We start from the raw sequence: 21,447 nt of genomic DNA, 5'->3' as shown, positions 1-21,447 counted from the left end.
AGCAAAACAAAGGCATTTCAATGCTCCTACACTTACACTTCTGCAATGTCCTGTAGGATGCTTCTTTCCTGAGGTACTCAAATCATCTGCCAAGGTGTGGGTTTTTTCCCAGTTTTCCCCAAAAAGAAGCTGTTGACTGAAATGAGGCAGTTAAAGCCTTTCCCCCCCCCCACATTTTGACATGCTGTGGGGGAATTATCTGAATAATGACAAGTTTTCATTTCTCCTAGGAAGTGAAAGTTGCATAAACGTTTGTCTGTTATAAAAAAAAGCTGATGCAACCCCAAAAAAACCCTCAAAACCCACAGCAAAAAGGCCACTTCAGCCTGGCTGTTACTCTCTGTTTTCCATTTGATTGCGTATTTCAATCTCAATTAATTTCTTGGCTTTCAAAAGTGAAGCCTGTCCAGTTCTTCCCAATACAATATTTAATATTCTGCCTTTCTTCATCAGCTCCTTAAGGATACAGCTTGTTCTCACCATTCATTTTCTGCACATTTGCAAATGCAGTTGCACAGATTGGGAGCCTTATGCTTCTTGCTGTGGCCTTTAATCTCCTCCTTTAAAACTTTCACATTTCCCTAGTCTCTTTGATCACAAATGCAATAAACCCATCCTCCCGACAGGCTTTAAGACAATCCCAGATTATGTGGCTAGGAGAGGCAATAAGAGCTGAGGAAGAAATCACTCTTGTTCTCTAATGACTTCTTATTTTCTGCTGCTGATGGAGTGAGAAGATTAAATCTCTATCCGCAAATCTTGTGAGGACAATCTAAGAAGGGGGGAAGCATAAATGATTAGACAATTTCTGGCAGCAAAGAGAAGGGAGAATGTAATTCGACAAGGTTCTGGGGTGGAGGAAATGGCCAAAGATAGCCTAGGCAGCAAATAATGTGCAGTGGAAATGTTAGAAAGATTCCCCTTGGCTTGGACAGATTGGCAAAGGCATCTGTCATCCCCCACTGCTGTCAAAGCATTTGGAAGTGTGAAAAAGAATGTAAAACTATCTTCCTGACCTGCCTTCTTGTGTGTGTGGATCCAGCCTGTGACACAGCAGGGCACAGTTCTCCAGAGAAGGTATTGGGCAGTAGTCCCAGTGAGGCTCTTGCAGATGTGCAGCACCGTCCCTTGAGGTCTTCAAGAAAAGCCTGGCTGAGGCACTCGGTGCCATGGTCCAGTTGACTGGATAGAGCTGGGTGCTAGGTTGGACTGGATGATCTTGGAGGTCTCTTCCAACTCGGTTGATTCTATGATTGAGTTTATTAGGCTTGTACTTACACACCAACAGAGAGCCTCAGCTGACCTGGTAATGTCCAGTGAAGAGAAAGCTTCATTGTTTTATTTAATGCCCAGAGATTATGGTGAAATGCATCTTGTTCCAGAAACAGTTCAGCCTGCTCTGTGTATCTGAATTCGTGTAGGGAAAAAAGCGAGCGAGGAAGCTTGCAAAAAGCAAGCTCCATGAAACCTCTGAACCACACCAGCTACTTCAGAATGCACCCCAGTTCTGAGAAGGAGCACTACAGGGAAAGGACCTATCAGCTCCAAGTTGTTCAAGTAATCAACAAGATTTTTTTGGATGTGAGAAGGAAAATCAGCACACAAATAAAACCAGAGTAGAGTGTCCCTTTGTTCTGCTCCTCTGCAGTTTCAGACAGGTTCACGTTTCATCTCCAGTTCAGGAAGCATTTGGTATTGCCTGCGCTGTTCTAGCTCTGCTAGCCAGCAGGACGACTTCACTTGCAGAATCAAACTTAAGCTTTTCCTTCATTCCAATTATGCTTTCCTGAGCAATGTTCCTCTTAGCAGCTGCTCTGTTTGTTCGCTGTAGTCCTTTGCTCACTTTGAATGCTTTAAATGGGCAGCCCCATCTCTTTCAGAAAGAATAAAGCAGTGCTTGCTGTTGGTACTGAAGAGTTGCTGGCGTGTTGTATTTTTAACTGTTCCTCCAGGATGAACTGAAATTAGCAGCAGAGTGTTCACTGCATTTATTATTAACAAAAAAAAAAAAAAAAAAAAAAAAAAAAAAAAAAAAAGGAAGAAAGGAGAAAAATAAGAAAGCAAAAATACAAAAATATTTATGCTTCCTGGAAACATTTGCTGCAGAACATTGTGCCCCAAAGGAGAAAACACAGCCCTGGCTTCTTACTGCTCATGACAGCGTGCACACAACTTCCCTGAATGTCGCAGCACTAACTCCTGATAGCCTTTTAACTAGTCCTGTTTCCAAGTCCCAGCATCATCATCAGACCTTTAGTGCAGATTTAGCATAAGTCACATGGGTCAGCAGGATCCCTAAATAATTAAATGATGGGCACAGGCTCAGAAGGAGATGACACTGCAGATGCAAATGACCTGCGTTCTCAGAGTACATCCATCATTTGCCTCACATACAGCAAGAGCTTTGGTGTTCAGAACCGGGTCCTAAAGGATGCAGATGAGAACGAGCTCCATGTGTGCACAGATGGAGAGTGGAAGTTTCCAGCTTCCACTGAGGGCAGCTCAACTGAAATGTAGATACTCAGTGTAACACCGGCTTAGCCTGGCTGGTTCACACGAAACACCTGCATTTCGTTACTGTCCCTGGAGTGAAAAGGTCAGACACACTGGGTCCAGAGAGTCAGGGTTTTTACACAGTGGTGGAGTCTGGTTCAGAGGTAAGGGAACACAATCAAACCAGTCCTGGTTGCTGAATTCAGTATGTGTGACTGAAGTCTGGGTTCCAAAAAGCACAAGGAAGAGCAGCGGTGTGAGCAGTGAGTGCTGAGCATGATGTGTTATATTAAACAGTCCACTCTCTCTTGAGCTGACAGAGTGGGTTGTTCCCAAAAAAGTCTGTGGCATAATTCATTCTAACTGTTGTTAATCCTGCTTAGGAACACCCTGCCTAGCTGTGATCTTGAGAACACACTGTGCTGTCTGCACTGGGCCAGGGAATCTGGCTGGTCCCTGCACAAACTCCAGTGTCTCCCATCAGAGGCTGCTCAGGCACAAGCCTAATGCACATTTGTGTTGCACAAGTCACTGAAACTGCTTGTGACCATTTATCCAGGAGGCTTTTACAAGGGCACTGTTCTGGTAGTGTTGAACTTCTTTCACTCTTGCAGATTTTTGATAAAGAAGCTAAAGATCTGGAGCGAGAAGTCTGCTTCATCGATATCGCCAGCGATGAAATTCCTGAGCGCTACTACAAAGAATCAGAGGTAAGAGCTCGGTTGTGAGATGGTGGAAAAGGGAATCTAAGAGCCTGCAGGAAGGCCTTGCTAGGAATCAAAACAGCTCTATTTCTGTATGAAATCTTGCTGGTCAGTAGCACTTCTAAAGCTTTCAATTAGAGGAGAAGCAGACAGCAACCTCTCTATGGAGACTGCCTGCCACTTCCTTTTGCAGGTGATTCCCCCAGCTGTTGGAAACGCTTTCACTCCCGTCAGAACATAGCCTGTACCAGACCCTTGATATTCAGCTCTATTCATTCGAAGCAGAACAGGCCTTTTCCTTGGATCATGGAGCTCAGTTCAGTGTTTACAGACCTGAGCAGTTTTAAACATTACTGTTGCCCTTATTTGCATCCTGCCCTGGCCAGCAAGCCCTGCACAGAGGTGCCTAAGCTCAGGCAAAGGGCAGGTGTGCTACAGTGAGAACAGGGTTGAGGTACAGTTGCTCGGGGGGACCATGGCATAAGAAAGAGGGACTGAAGTATCATGCAGTAAATCTGCCAGAGAGCATCAATGGCAGCAGGCAGAGTCACTCTCTTAAAATTCCCTTGAAAACTGCTCCCATGCATTTTTGATAGTGCACATCTCTGAAGAGCAGAGGGTTTTCTAGGTCAATGCAATTCACTGTTTGAAATCAGCAACCACCATGCAAATGAAGAAGAGGCCTCCATGTTTTAACCTCAGACTTGAAAAGTGATGGTTCACAACAAGTAGCTGGAGAGGAATGATCATATCTGTGCTCACATTTAATTTTAGAGCTATGATTTACCTCTGGAGCCAAGTATGTATTTATAGCTGGCAGTGAGCGTGGCAGCTGTGTGACTATACAAAACGAGACCATATCACCATTTTTAGGACAGAAACCCAAGACTTGCCAATGAATGTATTTTTATACTGTAGGAGACATGATTTTCAGGCTAAAAAAGTCAGGTACTTGTTACTTTCCATGTATAGATCCTATTTCAGATTTCATGTATGGCTGATAAACCATAAAACTGGATCTACAGCAGGATGAGAAGTAATTTTATTAGTGCCCTTAGATAACAAACCCCATCTGTCTAGTACCAAAAATTATGTAACACCTCATGAAGCAGCTTATTGGTGCCATCATCCTACCTGAACTCCATGGTTCTCTGCTTCCAGTCAGTCTGGTTCCAGCCTGCTGCTGCTGAGCAGGCTCAGCACTGCCTCTGTTTTACAGAAATCTTGTGAGCTTTTTCATCTTGGTTTGCACACTTCCAGAAATCATAAACATGAAGGTGGCACTCAGCTTTTCAGCTTTCCTTCCCATTTCTAATAGCCAGCATCATTTCCACGTGATTAATTTTATGCTATAGAAAAGCAGCCTCGTGTTAAGTGAGAGAAGAATTTGAGCCTTTGTGTTGTTACTTTAAAGGCAGATCTGGAGACCTGACTCAAAGTGAAATGGAGTTTCATACTGCTTTCAACAACAAAAACAGCCCAGCAGCTGTTGTTTTTTTCTGTGCTGATGGATGATTTGTATGTTGGCTACCAAATCCTGTTTCAGAATTGATAGCAAATAGTAAGCACACCTGAGCACTTCACTGTAGTTGATGCTGATTTAGCAAGAGTTGGATTCAGCAGCTTCCAAAGTTTACAAACTCAGGGGGTTTATGCTACCATATGATGAACACGAAGCCCAATTCCCATTTCTGCTGAGGCCTCTTATGTAGTTGAGGGACTAGAAAAAGATTTGTAATGTTTGCAAATGTAATTTCCATCTGTTTTCAATCAGAAAGTAACTCCATGTACATGAGGAGTGTTTTGTGCTTTCCAAATAGGTTTGGAAACAACTAGAAACCATTTACTGGAAGCCCTTGAAAGGCATTTTAGTTACACTAACAGCAACAGTGTGGCTGCTTTTGGATCCTTTAATCTGAATTAATACTAAGGTTAAAGATTAAAAGTGAATCCTTAGGATTTAAGAATTGGATGCTGCAGTTCTGACTCCCATCCAGAGAGACCAATGAGGATGATTTTCACTTCAGCCATGTTCTGTAATCTCTTCAGTTCACTGAATCTTTTGCTTGCATAAAATTAAGCAAGTTCTGTATCAGGATCAGCTTAGTTAGCAGCTTCTAGAAATGAGCCTTAGGTTTCTTTTATATCCTGTTGTTTCAATTTATATCCTGCACCCCCCTTCAATTAAAAATACCCTTGTTTTTAACAGCAAATTTCCTTAGTTAGTGATATTTCTGTATGTTAGAGAGGGAGCTGAAATCATTCGGACCTTTCACACACTATTTCAACTGCCTGCTCTTTGTTAGTGCCTATGAGCCCTGCTGTGGGTTGCTGATCTCACTAATTACATAGTTGCTATTAAGCCACTGTTTGTGATATCCAATATTTTTAGCTCAGTCATCCTTCCTAAGCTGTTTGGGTCAATATCAAAAGTTCTTCAGATCCCTCTGTGTGAAACATCTCTCTCTAAAATTTGACTGTGACCTTTCTTTGAGTTGGTGCAGCAAGTAACTCATTGATCCTAACAGTCTGAACCACAGCAGCTTTAGTGTTGTTTTGTTCGTTTATATAAGCAGAAGAGATGGTTGTGTGTGTATGACCCCAGAACCATCAGCAGAGGTAAGAGCACTGCAGTTACCACAGGAGGCTTCAGGAGATATCCAAGGGCCCCACAGCACCAGGCTCGGTACAGACAAGTGAAGCAACTTCTCTGCTTCCCACCACCTATGAGCTACAGAATTGTTTTTCAGCTGTCCTGACATGAATCTTCTAAACAGATCCATATTCTCCCTTACATTGTGACTTACATAATAATGATTCACACATAAAAAGACAAAATGTATAAAACATCTTCATCTGTATCATACTGCATTTGAATTGCATGGCTCATTTTGACTTGTGCTGCTGCTGAAGTGAGGAAAAGTGCTCCATGAAAATGTCCTGATGGTTGAAGGCAAAATGACTGAATTCGACTTCGTGCATGTCTGCTTTTCCTCTTCTTCTAAACATTGACTAAAGAAGTAAAAAATACAGTTAGCTGGTGGCTTGAGGGGAGCTGTTGTTTCATTGTGAGACACTTTAAAGGAAGCTCTGCCAATAATACTGAGCCATCTCTTGACCAGAGCCATCCAAGGGATGTGAATTCCCCTGAGAATGGAGAGCTTATTTGTGAGCCCTTGCACGAAAGGCCTTCAATCACCAAGTAAACAGTGAAGCAGAAGCAGTTATAGTAGCTATTACCAGCATACACACAGAGGCCAGTTCCCTCTTCCCTGGAGGTGTACTGATTACTGCCCTTGTAGAGGACTGTGGGAGCTCTAACTGCAGCATTTCTGCGTGTCCCAAAGCAGCTGGCTTCATTTTAACTTCATGACCCCCTACAAACTCCATTGTGAGGCAGCCACCAGGATACACAGCAGCGCTGCCACATCTTCAAAAAAGCTTTTCCTTTTTTACAAGCTGGGACCTAAACATCCTTAAACTTTGAGGAAGTGTAAATGTGAGGATCTGAATAGTGAGCCTTGATCCAAGCTAGCAGGTTTGCCTGCTTTCCCATCCCCCAAATCTCAATGTACTTAGTACACTGCATGCAGAATTTGGTATTTCTGTACAAAGAACGTACAAGCCTGCAGGTAAAAGTTGTACATTTTGTAAAGCCATTTCCTTGTGGCTTTCCCATCAATGAATATGTATCAGCAGCCATTATGTATTCCCCACATAGCCATAGATATTTATCTGAATTATAGAAGAGAATAAAACTGAGCTGTGCTGTTGAGCGAGGGCCTCAAGTGAATCGTTCACCGAAATGAAACATTTACTGTGGAAGTGAGCTACTGAGCAAAATGTTCTTTGCAAACATACTCAACTTCTCAAAAGTAACAGTCTTTGGCTTCCTGTTTATAACAGGGTGGTTGAGAGTTGGACAAATGGAATAAACTTTTTAAGTTACCTCCAAACAGAAGGATTCCAGGCAGCTGCTGCAGTTTGCTGCTGCTGCTGCTGGCTGGTCTGGTTTTTACACAGCTGCACTGTAAGAGGTCCAGCTTACTACTGTCCAGGTGCTTTCAGAATAACAAAATCTCCATCCCATTATAGAGACAGAAAATGAGGGTTGTTGAAATAATGCAGCTGCCTCAGCTCCCCGGTGAGTGTGTGCAACGTGTCAGGGCCTTGGCAAAAACAAATGAACATTGCTTTTTCCTTACTACCTTCAGTTGTGAGCTTACATAAAGGCTGGCTGGCTGGTTGTATTTTAGCACCTCTGAACTCTCCCAGTATCTACGAGTCTTAGGCGTTTAAATAGACCCAGAAAATACACTTGGATGGAAATTCAAACAGGGAAGGGAAGGGAAGGGAAGGGAAGGGAAGGGAAGGGAAGGGAAGGGAAGGGAAGGGAAGGGAAGGGAAGGGAAGGGAAGGGAAGGGAAGGGAAGGGAAGGGAAGGGAGAAGGGAAGGGAGAAGGGAAGGGAAGGGAAGGGAAGGGAAGGGAAGGGAAGGGAAGGGAAGGGAAGGGAAGGGAAGGGAAGGGAAGGGAAGGGAAGGGAAGGGAAGGGAAGGGAAGGGAAGGGAAGGGAAGGGAAGGGAAGGGAAGGGAAGGGAAGGGAAGGGAAGGGAAGGGAAGGGAAGGGAAGGGAAGGGAAGGGAAGGGAGAAGGGAAGGGAAGGGAAGGGAAGGGAAGGGAAGGGAAGGGAAGGGAAGGGAAGGGAAGGGAAGGGAAGGGAAGGGAAGGGAAGGGAAGGGAAGGGAAGGGAAGGGAAGGGAAGGGAAGGGAAGGGAAGGGAAGGGAAGGGAAGGGAAGGGAAGGGAAGGGAAGGGAAGGGAAGGGAAGGGAAGGGAAGGGAAGGGAGAGGAAGGGAGAGAGGACAGCAGGAAGGCAAGAAGCCTTTCAAAAGTGACTTCACTTTAATGTCTGTAGTAGCATCTTTACATCAACGAATCTTTCCGGAGCCCTAGCTATTTAAGCAGAAATCCAACCACTAGCAACTGGAGCTGATGGTGAACTGCCAGCTCACATGTGCTAGAACCATGAAGGACTGGTTCTGAAATTCGAGATCAAACAGAATGGTCGTCAGCTTAAAGGGGGGGAGGATTGCCCACACTTCAAAAGCACAGTGGTGGAATATATTGCAGCAGGAGTCTGGGAAAACAAATCCATGCATTTAAAGGAAGCCAGGAAGACTGTTTCTGGGGTGTGAGAGAGAGAAGAGGATGCATGGCATAAGCACAATGCACTTCCACCTCTCAAGCATATTCAGCTTGGGAACCTTTTTCCCTGCTACTAGGGCTATACAAGCAGCAAGTCATTTTCAAGACAGATGAGTGACAAGGCTAACAAGATGTTCCACACAGACAAAGGAGGTGTCCCCAGCTGCAGAGTAGTATGGCAGCTTCAAATCATGCCTGATGCCGTGGTAAAGCCAAGGGCAAGCATGCCCCTTTCAGAGCTGGAGTTCTGTAAACAAGGAGTGTGCCTCATTATTAAACTGTGTGTGAAATAGTAACATTGGATAGGCAACAACTCAGTGCTGCACTGTGAACACGTTGGTGTTTGCCCTCTGGAAAGGGGGCTGCAATTCCACAGGTCATGCCATGACATCTGCAGTCCAGGAGGAAGGTCAGTAAATGCTAGATGCTAAACAAGGGAGTCTCTAACAGTAAGCATGTTGAGCCAGGGCCTTCCAGACATGGCCTAAGTAACTCTGGGAGAGTGCAATGTCTGAAACCATCTCCATCACACTGTGGCTTTGGTTTTATTGTGATTTTACCTTTTACTCCCAAATAAGCCCAGCTCATGGGTAATGATGTTTCTGCTATGTTAGCAGAAGGGCTATTTTTAAATCACTCTGCACCTGGCAATAATGTATTGCAAATACAGAGTAGGTTTTGCTCCTCTCTAGCAAAAGGATTTGCCAGATGGGCTTTCCTAATAAATTGTCTCTGATAAAAGGACACGAAGGTTATTTAAACAAAAGGATTTTAGCTGTGCCATTACTTTTAACACAGATTGAGGATTTTTGCCAGTGGATGGATTCAAGGGGAAAATAGTGAAGAGATGCAGTATGCTTTGGATGATGGCTCTCTAGAAAGGAAGCCATGAGTGGCTAAAGGCACACACAAAATTAATGATCTAAATAATCACATAAAAATGGGGTCAGACCAAAGCTCAGCTTGCCCAGTTTCTAGTCACTGACAGAAGTGTTTCATAGAATCGTAGAATCAGTCAGGGTTGGAAGGAACCACAAGGATCAGTCACTTCCAACCCCCCTGCCATGGGCAGGGACATCTTACCCTAGACCAGGCTGTCCGCAGCCTCATCCAGCCTGGCCTTAAGCACCTCCAGCCATGGGGTCTCAACCACCTCCCTGGGCAACCCATTCCAGCCTCTCACCACCCTCATGCTGAAGAACTTCCTCCTCACCTCCAGTCTCAATCTCCCCACCTCCAGCTTTGCTCCATTCCCCCCAGTCCTGTCATTCCCTGAGAGCCTAAGAAGTCCCTCCCCAGCTTTTCTGTAGCCCCTTTCAGATGCTGGAAGGCCACAAGAAGGTCACCTGGGAGCCTCCTCTGCTCCAGCCTGCACAGCCCCAACTCTTTCAGTCTGTGCTCACAGCAGAGCTGCTGCAACCCTCTCAGCATCCTCGTGGGCCTTCTCTGGACACACTCCAGCATCTCCACAGCCCTCTTGTAATAGAGGCTCCAATGCAGGTTTCAGATGTATGTGCCACAGTTCCTGCCCACGGAGCCTGCTGCTTCGCTCCAGCCTGGTGCCTCTGGTGTGTGCTGAGCAAAGTGCAGCCTTTGACAGGAAGAGTGAGGAAGGGCCATGCTCTGGAACAGGCAGGTGCTCCCTGCTTCCTCCTGGGACCTGGAGAGATGTGAGCATGGCACATGAGGCTAATTTGTTCTGACTAACCTAATCAGTGAGCTACAGCATGAAAGTCAGGAGGAGAAGCAGTGCTGTGTACCAATATTATTTCTACTTGCATTTAATAGAAAATTATTATCCCTACTGCTTTATATTTTTTAAAGGACCTTCAGTGGCTAATTGCAGAAAGGATTCCAGGCTGTGAATCCTAATCTGGAGACCTGCAGCCATGAGTTAGATAAAAATAATTCTGGGTCGTGGCTCTCATGTCAAAGTTGTCACTGATTTCAGCGGGCTTTGGCCCAGACGCTGAAGGGCAAAAGATGAGCAGTGCTGGTCACACGAAGGTCCTTCTGGCACAGTGTGCTCCCTGTGTCTAGTAGCAGAGGCTGAAGACCCTGAGCACTCATGCAGGGTAGCTGTTCATTATTTCATTTTTATTTCTGCATTCTGAGTACTTGATACTGACTCAAGTCGATTACATTAAATCCCCTTGGACTGCAGCAAAGTTATTCCATTAGGGATCTGGTTATCGCTGACGGGGCAGAAGGTGTCACACTCAGTGCTATTAAAGTGTGTATCTGAAATGCTTTGTCAGGACACCAGCATGACCATCCCCATGTGTAAGAAGCAGCAGAACCCTTCCTTACATGAAACTATTTTCCATGATTTTCCTTCTTAAAAGCACTTACTTTACACTAGAATAACTGAAATCATCATCTCTGTAATTAATTACTGGCACCAGCTACTAGAATTTTACATCTTCCTGAATATTATGTCTTAGTCCTTCCCTTTATACCCTTTCTTTTTTTATAATTGTTATTATGATATTGATTGCTTCAGGCAGTGATCAGTTATAAACCAACTCATTCAACCAGAAAATATCTAGATCAATCTGAGGTCAAGCCTTATTGAGTGAGAAGCTTGGCGGCAGCATGTGACTACGAGCTGTGATCTACAGTGGTGGTGTTGCTCTGATATATGATGATGCTGAGTTGGTTTTTATGGTGACTTAACACTGAAACCTTATTATGCAGGGAGCCTAAAGTTCTATTTAGAAAAGAATATGTCAGCAATAAAAGCAATGACTTTCACAGAGGGGGAAGACTCTCACCTCATTAGAGCTTTGTAAAGACGCTGTAATGACAGAGCTTCAGTTTAAGGACAAAATGGGAAGCCAAGTCAGGAGACAACTAAACACTAGAGCAAAGGAAGGCTGAATCATATATAAGCTCACACTGAATGAAAGATTAAAATCAGAGTTAGTCTTACCTATTTCTTGTTAAGTTTTTCTCCTTCCATTTAACAAACAATTTAAGTGCATACTGAAACACATGTTTAATTGCTTTTATAACAGAAAAGATCTTCCCAGATGTGAGCTTTAGGAAAGGCAACACTTAGGAGCACTTCCTGAAGCCAAATTTTAGAAGCTTACTGTGAATTTACTGAAGCTGCATCATTTTCAAGCTTTAAAAACCAATGCTGAACTGTAAATTCTGTTTACAAGGTATAATTAGCAGGATTGGACATCAAGTGAAATGGGTTTATACCAACATGGCATAGATAAAGCTGTATCTTCTACAGATAAAAGTAAACTTTACAGATTAACTCAAATCCTTACTGTTTTGGGCTTCTTTTGTTTTGCTGTTGCAATTTCAACACCAGTTTCTTTGATGATGAAGTTCATAACAGCAGAGACAGAGTTGTAATTAGTATTTTGCCCAAAACTCAGTTGTTGAGATGGTTTGATTGAAGGATTTTCATACTTGGCTGGCCAGCCAGATACACAAGTCCACTTGGCAGTGGCAGGGTGACATCAGTGTCAAAGCTCAAACTGGACTTGATTTCAGGAAGACTGGCATGGGTAGAACGGACTGGGAAATGCCCCTGAGGGAGCAGTGGAAGAGCAAGCTCTGAAGAAGCAGCCTGTGCTTTTTTTTTCCCCAAAGGCCATAAATAACACTTGGAGTGCATTGTATTGTAATGACTTGCAGTAACATCTTCTTACAGCAGAAAATGTCCTAGATGATCTGATTGTCAAAGCATCTCCAACAATATGCTGCCGTGGACTCCCTGGCGGTTGGACAGAAGACAGGATTGGATTTTGGTATCTCCTAGGGCTCACTTAAGTCAATTTCTCACTGCTTTTTCCTAACGTTTATTAGCATGTTTTCATGGCTTATGCCTTATCAAAATGTTTCCTTAGGCATTTTCTGGCAAGCAGGACTTTTCTCCTGCATTTCCCAGTATGTTTTCTTGGTTTTACAGGATCCTAAATATTTCAAGTCACAGAAGACTGGGAGAGGACAATTAAAAGAAGGCTGGAGAGAGACCCATCAGCCAATTATGTGTTCCTACAAACTTGTGACTGTGAAATTTGAAGTCTGGGGACTTCAAACCAGAGTAGAGCAATTTGTACACAAGGTCAGTGAAACAGAAGCTGTTTCTTACCCTTTACATAAGCAGAACTTGAGTACTGCCCTGCACAGGAATGTAACTAGGGTTGTGCAGGAGCTGGGGAGCTCAGCGCAATCTGTTTTCAGACTCCTTTCAAGGTCTGAAAGATCTGGAGCAGAGCCAAAAAGCTCATCTATGGGCATAAATTTCTTTAATCCTGGAGCTGCTCAGATCTAAGGTTGAGAAAAACCTATCCATACCATATTCCATACTCTGATAAATATACAAGCTAAAGTATTTGCGACCGCACACGGGCACCAAACGTGCAGCAACGATGTGCAGAACGTCTTACAAACAGGCTGAGGAAGAGTTCAGTCTCCTAAACCAGTAATTAGAGTCTTAGAATTGATTCAGTTGGGAAAGCCCTTTAAGATCATCAAGTCCAAACATTCTCTAACTCTACCAAGTCTGGGGCTAAGCCATACCCCTCAGCACCACATCTTTGCCTCTTTTAAACACCTCTGGGGATGGAGATTTAACCACCTGCATGGAGAGCCTGTTGCAGTGGTTGAGAGGCCTAGTTAAGGAATGACATAGGCATGGCAGCCAAATGATATTTTTCAGAGTATTGACCTTCCAAGAGTTTAAATACTAACAAGGGAAAAGGACTTCCAGAATGTCCAACTGCCCAAAGGCAAATGGATTCCATACGTGGTCCCAAATGCCTTCCATTCCATTCCAAAGGCAACACTGGAAACAGAGCCACTTCAGTGGGAGTCTGGAGTACAAGACCTCCAGAGCCAGCATGTCCAACTCCATAGGGCATGGGGTTTCAGACAGAAAACTGTCAGAATAGTTTCCACTTTAAATCATGTTGAAAGACCAGAGTGCTGCTTCCCTAGAGATGTTTTTGTTTACCCTTCTCCTTGTTTCCCAGGTGGTCAGAGACATTCTCTTGATCGGTCACCGGCAGGCTTTTGCCTGGGTCGATGAGTGGTACGGTAAGTGTCCTCCAAACCCACCCCAGTTCAGAGGGCTGATCCAAAGCTTATGGACAGTAGACTTCCTTTTGCATTCATGGATTGTCAGGTCCCAGTATAAGTTGTTCATAAACAAGATGGAGCTGTGTTCAGTTTCTTTAGAACATATGGAGCTCTTGTAGAGCAGGTTCTTTGTTACAAGAGTAGGCTGGAGTTTGGGCAGCCAGTAGGCAGTCAACAGCAACATCTTTCCATCCCATGTTTGTCACCCCATACTGTAGGCAGACAGAAGCTGCCCCTGCCAAGAGTCATCTATATGGAGAACCATATGCAGGTTTGAATAAAGCTTCTTATTAAGCCTGCATTAGCATGCAGTCATTTCCATACTGCAGACTCCTAAGGCCTCTGATCCAACATGATTTCAGCTTTTTAGTTAAGTTCTAATCTTACTATGGATTGCAGTAAGGAAGAGATGCAGCTCTAATGCCCTTACTGACAAAGTGAATATGAACATAAAGCCTACTGGGTCTGATTCAATGGCAGCTGCATGCAAAAGTGTTTTGCATGCAGGAACCAGCTGTAGGAATGGGCACTGCTAATAGCACAGAGACATCTGAATAGCAAATCAGGCAACCACAGTTCATAAAGTGGGCTCATGGGGTTAGTGCCTTTCCCATCTATTTTGAGGGAGATGTGGCCATAATCATAGATACTTGGAGGACAGGTAACATGGTAGGAATTGGGGAATATATTTAGGGTCTTTATTTAGACCTTCTTTAACCCTCAGAAACCCCCTGTCTTTGAGATATCTATCACCATCTTCTGAAAGAAAAGTTTGTGAAAGACTTGGGGGTGATGTTAGTCAGCTGAAGTGAATCAAAGAATGAGTGTAATAAAGCCAGTTACTAAACCTGTTCTGTTATGGATGTCACTGACTGGTTACTGATGCCGTAAGTATGACTGTGTCGTGGCATTAACTTTACTAAACCGCATTGGGCTTTATTATTCAGAAAAATCTCTCTTCACAGTGCCATTTACTAATAAAGAGCATGCTCTCTGCTTGGCAAAGTGCATTCTTAGCATGTTACTGACATGGCTTATGAGCTTGTTGTTCATTCTAGATAACAGACAAAGACTAAAAGAGATTGAGTTAGTGGTATTCTGTGTTACCTTATGATCAGAATTCTAGACTGTGTCTCATTTTCTCTGGTGAAGTATTACATTGTGCTACCAATGGAAGAGATAAAGTCCTATCTTTCCTTAGAAGCTGTCTCATAAAATGCAGCAAGAGCCTCATATCACATAACAAGGAGTGGTGTGATATAAAAATGGCACACAATTAACTGGAGACAAATGATAGCCTCCAGAGCAAGCCGCTGCGTGCGCTACCGAAGGGGTGCGCATCTGGGAGCCTGCTGTGCTCATTAACCGCTCCTGAAGTTTCCTAAGTCAAACGTTGGTGCTGTTTCCATGATCAACAAGCAGCTGATGGCTCTGAGGTTACTGAACAGTTGCCAAGGCCAGACTAAAATTTTGCCAGCCCTCAAGTTGAGGCACACCTTGCTCCTGAGTAGATTTGTGATGTGGCTACTCAGAAGGGTAAGGTCACACATCAAGTAATAGGATTCTTTCTTTTCGACATCTGTAATAATTGCTTGGAGTTCTGTGGCAAGCACCTAACAGATTCAGCCCTAGCTGGACATGTCTGGACAATGAGCAACTGCTAGAATCAGTCTGATTGGTAGAGTATTTCTGATTCTTCTAATTCAGTAATTTGCTTGAGGCTACAAAAGTGTTAACGTGTTCACTGTGCAGTCACTTACCACTATAATGAAGTGTTAGTGTCTGGAATCTAAGATGATGAGTGTTCTAACAGTAAAAACGTTTGCTGGTCAGGAGATGTCCTAAGCAAAGATAACAAAACAAAATCTTTTTGAAAGGGCCTGGAAAGGTAAGTAAACATTTCTAATATTTCTGTGTCTATCCTTTCTTCCTCAGGATCTTCTAAAGGCTTTTTAGAAGATCCTGGCCTGTGCCAAAGCCTGCACTTCAGTACTTTTTGCCTATCTTACGTGACATGGATATTCCTAAACAATTTCCACTCCTTCCTGTTCTCTGGCGCCCTTTGACTTAACCTTGGCACCTTCCTTGGCTGACCCAACTACCTTTATGAGGCAACTTTCATAAAGCTAGTTCCTCCATGCTTTCTTTTAAATCCTTTTTTGTTGCTGTTCTTGGCTTCTGCTGAAAACCTGTGTTCCTAGAGCCTTCTCCTTAAAAGCAAATGAACTTTGCACTGAAATCAATGGAAAATGCCAACTTTTGAACTTTTTACAGATATGACTATGGATGATGTTCGAGAATACGAGAAAAATATGCATGAAAAAACCAACATTAAAGTTTGCAACCAACATTCATCTACTGTGGATGAAATAGAGAGCCATGCCAAAGCAAGAGTATGTCACATTTTAAAACATATTGCCCCTCTTCAGCTAATACACCTGCACAGATCAGAGAAGAGCAACCAGCTGGGCTTGCTGGCCAGTCAGTTGAATTCTGGGGAGGTTTTGCTGCAGTAGGAACAGATTCTTTTCTTCATGAAGGCAAATCCCACCTTTCCTTTGCACTGTAAAGTGTCCCTGCTGTAAAAAAGAGTGGGCCTGGGCTCACATACAGCTCCCTGTCTTCCAGGAGAAGGCAACTCTCAAATTTCAGTTGGATGCACAAAGAGGAAGTTAAACAAGAGGTTTACTTTCTGCTGTTTGAATAGTAAACAAGATGCAGGAGTTCAGAGAGCTTCAGTCAAAGAGCCAGGAACATGGGGAGTGGAAAATTTATAAGGAACTGATAAAATCATTTGTTTCAGCAGGAAAAAAACCCCAAACAACTAATGAATTATTCACTCTTTTTCCAACTCATTTTAATGTTGTCATTGATTAGCTACCAACAAGGTGAGAAGTATTTTTGGAAGTGGAGAACAGCAGTGTTTGCAGAAGGGCAGCTTTCTGTATAGCTTCTTTGATTTAGATTCTGGAAACTTCATCCTGTATTGAAGTTCCTCATTTGGGTACCCCCAGCAGAGGCCTAAAATTAGAAAAGATTACTCTCTGCAGAAAGAAAAGATGCAGCAGTATTTGCTTCTGAAATGTTACTGTTCCTTTCTTTATGTTAACTGTGATGTAGAACTTGTGATGGTTTCACTCAGGTAAGGAGTGTGGGGGCAAGGCTGAAAGGCTTGAAGTCTTTGTTCTTACTCAGTGAAAGCTGTCACCAGCCTGAGAAGTGTTGTCTAAGTCATAACCATTAATGCCTGGCTTTGTAAGGCTGCTTCTCCACTGACACCAAGGTTACTCCTTAGCTGAGTAATACATTGAGAATCAGTTCTGACTTGGGCTCTGCACTTCAGGATTTGGCTTTGAATGAAGCCTCCCATCCTTAGTTCTCATGTGGAAAATTGCCATTGAGGTCAGAACAGAATTTGTCAGTAATTGAAAAGTCTGAGCCTTCTTAGCTCAGGGTAAGGACTCGTTTTGCCCGAGAGAGTCAGAAGAGAAGGGAACTTAAAGCAAGTCTAAGCTAAAAAGCAGAAGTCAGCTGAAAGGACACTAAGCACATCACATCTGAATGTAAAATGTGCAGTCTTGGAGGCTACTACTTTGCAAGACTCTAATCAGTCTTCACTTAAATGGCCAGCAAACTGAGAAACCTTCCCGTCCTCTTTCACTGATTTGTCTGAGGCAGCTTTTGTTTCATGTTGGACAGAAGTCCTCAGTGGAAAAGAGCTGAAATGAATGCATGGGCTGCCTTTGATGTCAGGCTGCTTTTAAACCCTTTGAGCTCAGCAACACTACACACACTGTTATGGGGTGTGAAACAAAATGCAAATCAGCAAAACAGGTTCACATCTCTCCAACATAAGTAGGTGCAGTTCCTCTGGGACCATCTGTTTATTTCCACCACTTATCTCAGATGTGAAAAGAGTTCGGTCCTTGCTCCTAATAAGCAGCAATGTAGGCTGAAAAGGTCCCTGGAATGTCATCTGCAAGGGAGAGGGAAGGCAGCTGGCAACAGGAGTGCTTTTGTTTGATATGATGTTGTAATAGAACATAAAGCTGCTTCTGCATGACTTTGCAGCCAAGGCTACAGATGCATGCAGCTGGTATAGTAAAAAGTAGAAGCTGGTGTAGTAAAAAGTGTCAGTGTACTGGCGTGTAGGATCTTGTCACACACGTGGTAAAGCATCCTTGCCAGTCCTGTGTCTCAGGCTCCCAAACGTGTGAGAATGTTAAACACTCACATGCTAATGGCTTTATTTCTTGGGGGGGGGGGGGAGAGCTTTCAGAGCTCAAAGGCTCTATAAAATGGCTTAATAAAATACCTCAAATGTACAGATTTAACCAGAAAATGTGTTTGACTTGACGCCCTGCAGGCAGCGTAGACACGGAGCAGCAAGTTTCACAAGAGGCTTTCTGGGTTTTGCCCAATGTACCAGCTTGTAGCAGATGTCATTGGGTTGGGGTTTCACAGAGTAAGTTTCGCACGGCTCAGCTCAGAGCACAGCTAAGCTGGGGTCGCTCTGCCCTCTTGTGGGTTTCTGCAGCACTGTGACACGGCTGTCACCCGCAAGAGAGGACTTTCACCGCTTTCTCTGGACCCATTTTCCACTGCAAAGTACCTTTCGCTTCTCAGTGAGCAGTGGAGTTGTCAGTCGGCCGTAAATGTTGAAGTACAGCTTCTGGATGGAAAAGTTGGGAAGTGTGTCGTGGCTCCATCAAGTGAGAAGGAGGTCTTCAGGCGTTGTTGGTAGAGAAGCGAACCAGCCTCAGTTATGTGTGTGCAGCTGGGACTATAGAAGGCAGTGGAAGTCGTGAACCGAGGGAGAGAGAATTTTTCACCCCTTGGTAATTCCGGCAGATGAACGAACTGATGACAACCTTTTCCCTGCTCATGCTCAGAATCTAAAGGAAGAAAGCAAACCCCTCTCAGTCGTTCCGTGTTTGAAGTCGTGGACAATTCTACTTGCAGACTGTGGATGTAAATGTATTCTTTAACTGCCTGTGAAACAGCCCTTACAGAGGCAGTGCTCTTTACTCGGTGCAGACCCAGGCAGAAGAACCATTAGTAAGTGATCGATGTGCAGAAATCTGGTTGCTGTAGGTTGGCCACTTACTGCAGTACAAGGGGAAGATAGCCATGTGGAGAGTAACTCAGTGCTATGCATGATAAGCAGTTGTTCCCTGAGGTAGCATTTGAATGGCAGTAGTTTAAGTGAGTTAATGTAATGTTTGGTTTAAGTTACTCTAATATGCCTTTATCTTTCTTTCTTTCTGTTGAAGACATGACAATGGATGAAGTCCGAGAGTTTGAACGAGCAACTCAGGAAGCTACCAACAAGAAGATTGGGATTTTCCCACCTGCAATATCTATCTCTAACATTTCCATGCCTTCTTCAACCCGCAGTGCTCCATCTAGTGCTCCATCAACTCCTCTCTCCACAGAAGCTCCTGAATTCCTAACAGTCCCCAAAGACCGGCCCCGGAAAAAGTCTGCTCCAGAAACTCTCACTCTTCCAGATCCAGCCAAAAAAACCTTTTAGATTAACCCAGCATGTTTCCTCCTGATAAGCCATGTCTACCACAGCAAGAGTGATGTAACTCAGTTTCTACAAAGGTCATGGTGGTTTGTTGGTTGTTTTTCTCCTTTTTTTCTCTCATTTTCTCTGTTTTTTTTGCTTACAGTAGTTGTACTGGTGAGGAAAGACAACTTCTTTCCTCAGACTTGATCCTTAAAACCTTCAGAGAAGTGCATGCAAGAGAACATAGATTATATATTCCTAAAGTAGTGTTTCAAGCCATATGGTGCATCTCACTAACACAGAAAGAGATAGTCTGAGGGGAGCCCCAGCACAGAAAAGAAATCTTCCTGTAGCAGTATTCTACCTGCAAATCTTCACCTAGCTCATGGCATTCCTAATTAGGAGTAGGTATTAGTACAGCTGCCGAGGGTTTCTGAGGCAAAGCAGTGCCAACTAAAATGCAGGGTTAACAGGAACAAACCCTCCCCTTCTTTTATAGCCACTTTGAAAACCCTTCCTATTCTCAGGCTTCTCCTGTGTGTTCACAAACCTTTGACCTGTAACTCATTCATTGTACTTGAACACCGACTGCAATCACTCAGATTCACATTTTGCTTAATATGACTCAGGATTTGGGGCCTAGCTAACAAACACAACACCTTTCAAACCTAAAGTATCACTGTCTGGAAGCCCCAGTTGTAATTAATTACACTGACTTTGAGGCCATTGAACTATTTCTATCTTGCACAGAATTTGTAAAAGAAACTGCCTGTTTCTTGTAGATAATGTATTTTAATAGCTCTCCCCTGTCCTTTTGTGCTCTCTCAACTCCCTGTTGATGTTCATCAATGGTGTTCCGTGAGTAAGACTGAAAAGTAAGCAGCTAAATGGAGCCAGTTGAGAAGCAAACCCGATGAATTCTGTCTTTCCTTCACTGGAAGAAGAGTGGTAGTTAATGCTGTAAGACCTTGAATGTACAGGAAAGAAAATGTGAGGCTCCATTTTCTTTCCAGCCTCTCATCTTTTCTAAGCAGCACAATCTCTGCTAACAGAAAGCTGGTTCCAGCCTTTAGCACGGTCTAGGGATGGGCTGAACAAAATCAGTCACTTCAAAAGGCAGATGCGTGTTGGGGGCTGCTCAGTCCCATGTAGGCTGATGTTAGGGAAACAGAAGTGCTCTTCCTGACCTGCCTGTGAAATCACTCTTCAATCTCAGGAATTCAAATGATGTTTCCCAGAAGGGAAGTGTAACTTGTGGAAGGAGGAAAAAAATCAATGGCAGAGGTGGTCTCTTCCTTCGTTCCTTCTCCAAATGTAAGCTGAGTGAGAAACTCTCATCGCTGAGCCCCACGTGGGGTACTTTGTTCTCTTTCAAGCAAGGGATGCTGTCAGTATCTGTGTTGGTAGCTGTAGTAGATAATGAATAAGCTGCTGTTCAATTCCAGTGAGAGATAGCTGTTACCTACAAGCTGTTACCTGATCAAAGTGGGTGATGGTCTGTACCATCGGTGACATGGTAGATGGATTAAAGAGAGTCCTCCAGTGCTAAACTATCATTCAATATTGAACAATCAGTCTGGGGATGGCCCTTTACCTGGAGAGGACATTGCACCATCTGCTCAGAACAATGCTGTGATGGGACTGGCTTAAATGCACTGAACTTCTCAGTGGCTGTAGATGCAGTAGAAGTTACGTTGAATGTGTGATATTTATAGGGTAGCTTTGGTAGCAGGAGAAGTATTTCCACTGCCAACCTGCACTGAAAACAAGTGTATATTTGTTCAATAGTTAAAATCCTGTAGCTAGCAAAATCTGGGAGCTCTCTGTAGGTTAGCTGTGGCCTGACTTCATGCATTCTCCCACTTATTGTCCATGTTTTGCTTTGCTCTTCCTCTCAATGCTGGTAATTCTGTGTGATTGATAACCTAATGGGTGATGATTTGTTAAAAAGCAGCCTCTGTAATGAAGCAAACAAAACTTTCCTACACTGGTCTATGGTTTGAGCTTAAGAAGTGTGCAGATTATATACTCATTATTATAACTGGTCAAATATTTTCATGATTACTATTTATGTAGTGGCAAGATTGGAATGCTAGCAGAGAAGGGAAGCTTTTGAAAACATCAAGCATTGTTTTCCTGGGTTTTCATTTCATGAATTTGATCTATATAGAAAGAGTTTAGGTCTGCTCCACCTGAAAGCCCTTTTTTAGATGAGTCTATTTCTTTGCCAGAGGAAAATTTGCTCAGCTCCAGTCATATTGTCCTTATGCTTACACAGTACTGTTTCTAAATACATTCTGGCCCCTGGGTTTGACACAGACTATTAGGCCAAAGCAGTCACACCCTTACTCCTGTTTAACCAATTGTTTCCCAATCCCACGTGGATTCATCGATTATCATATTAATAGATTGGAGGATAGGGCATGTGTGAA

General features: G+C 43.6%; 1 protein-coding gene across 1 annotated transcript in view; it reads left to right on the top strand.

Moving 5' to 3' along the window:
• PITPNC1 (phosphatidylinositol transfer protein cytoplasmic 1) overlaps positions 1-18,864 on the top strand; it is a 100,808-nt gene extending 81,944 nt beyond the window's left edge. Inside the window, exons 7-11 of the mRNA XM_064150600.1 lie at positions 3,108-3,203; positions 12,332-12,487; positions 13,398-13,461; positions 15,778-15,896; positions 18,777-18,864. Of these exons, the coding sequence (XP_064006670.1) occupies positions 3,108-3,203; positions 12,332-12,487; positions 13,398-13,461; positions 15,778-15,896; positions 18,777-18,782 (441 nt within the window). The 3' untranslated portion in view covers positions 18,783-18,864. The remainder of the gene's footprint in view (positions 1-3,107; positions 3,204-12,331; positions 12,488-13,397; positions 13,462-15,777; positions 15,897-18,776) is intronic.
• Positions 18,865-21,447: the final 2,583 nt, after the last annotated feature.

This window comes from Pogoniulus pusillus, chromosome 11 (genome assembly GCF_015220805.1).
Source record: "Pogoniulus pusillus isolate bPogPus1 chromosome 11, bPogPus1.pri, whole genome shotgun sequence".
NCBI classification, from domain to species: domain Eukaryota; kingdom Metazoa; phylum Chordata; class Aves; order Piciformes; family Lybiidae; genus Pogoniulus; species Pogoniulus pusillus.
This window is presented reverse-complemented; position numbering and strand designations above follow the sequence as displayed.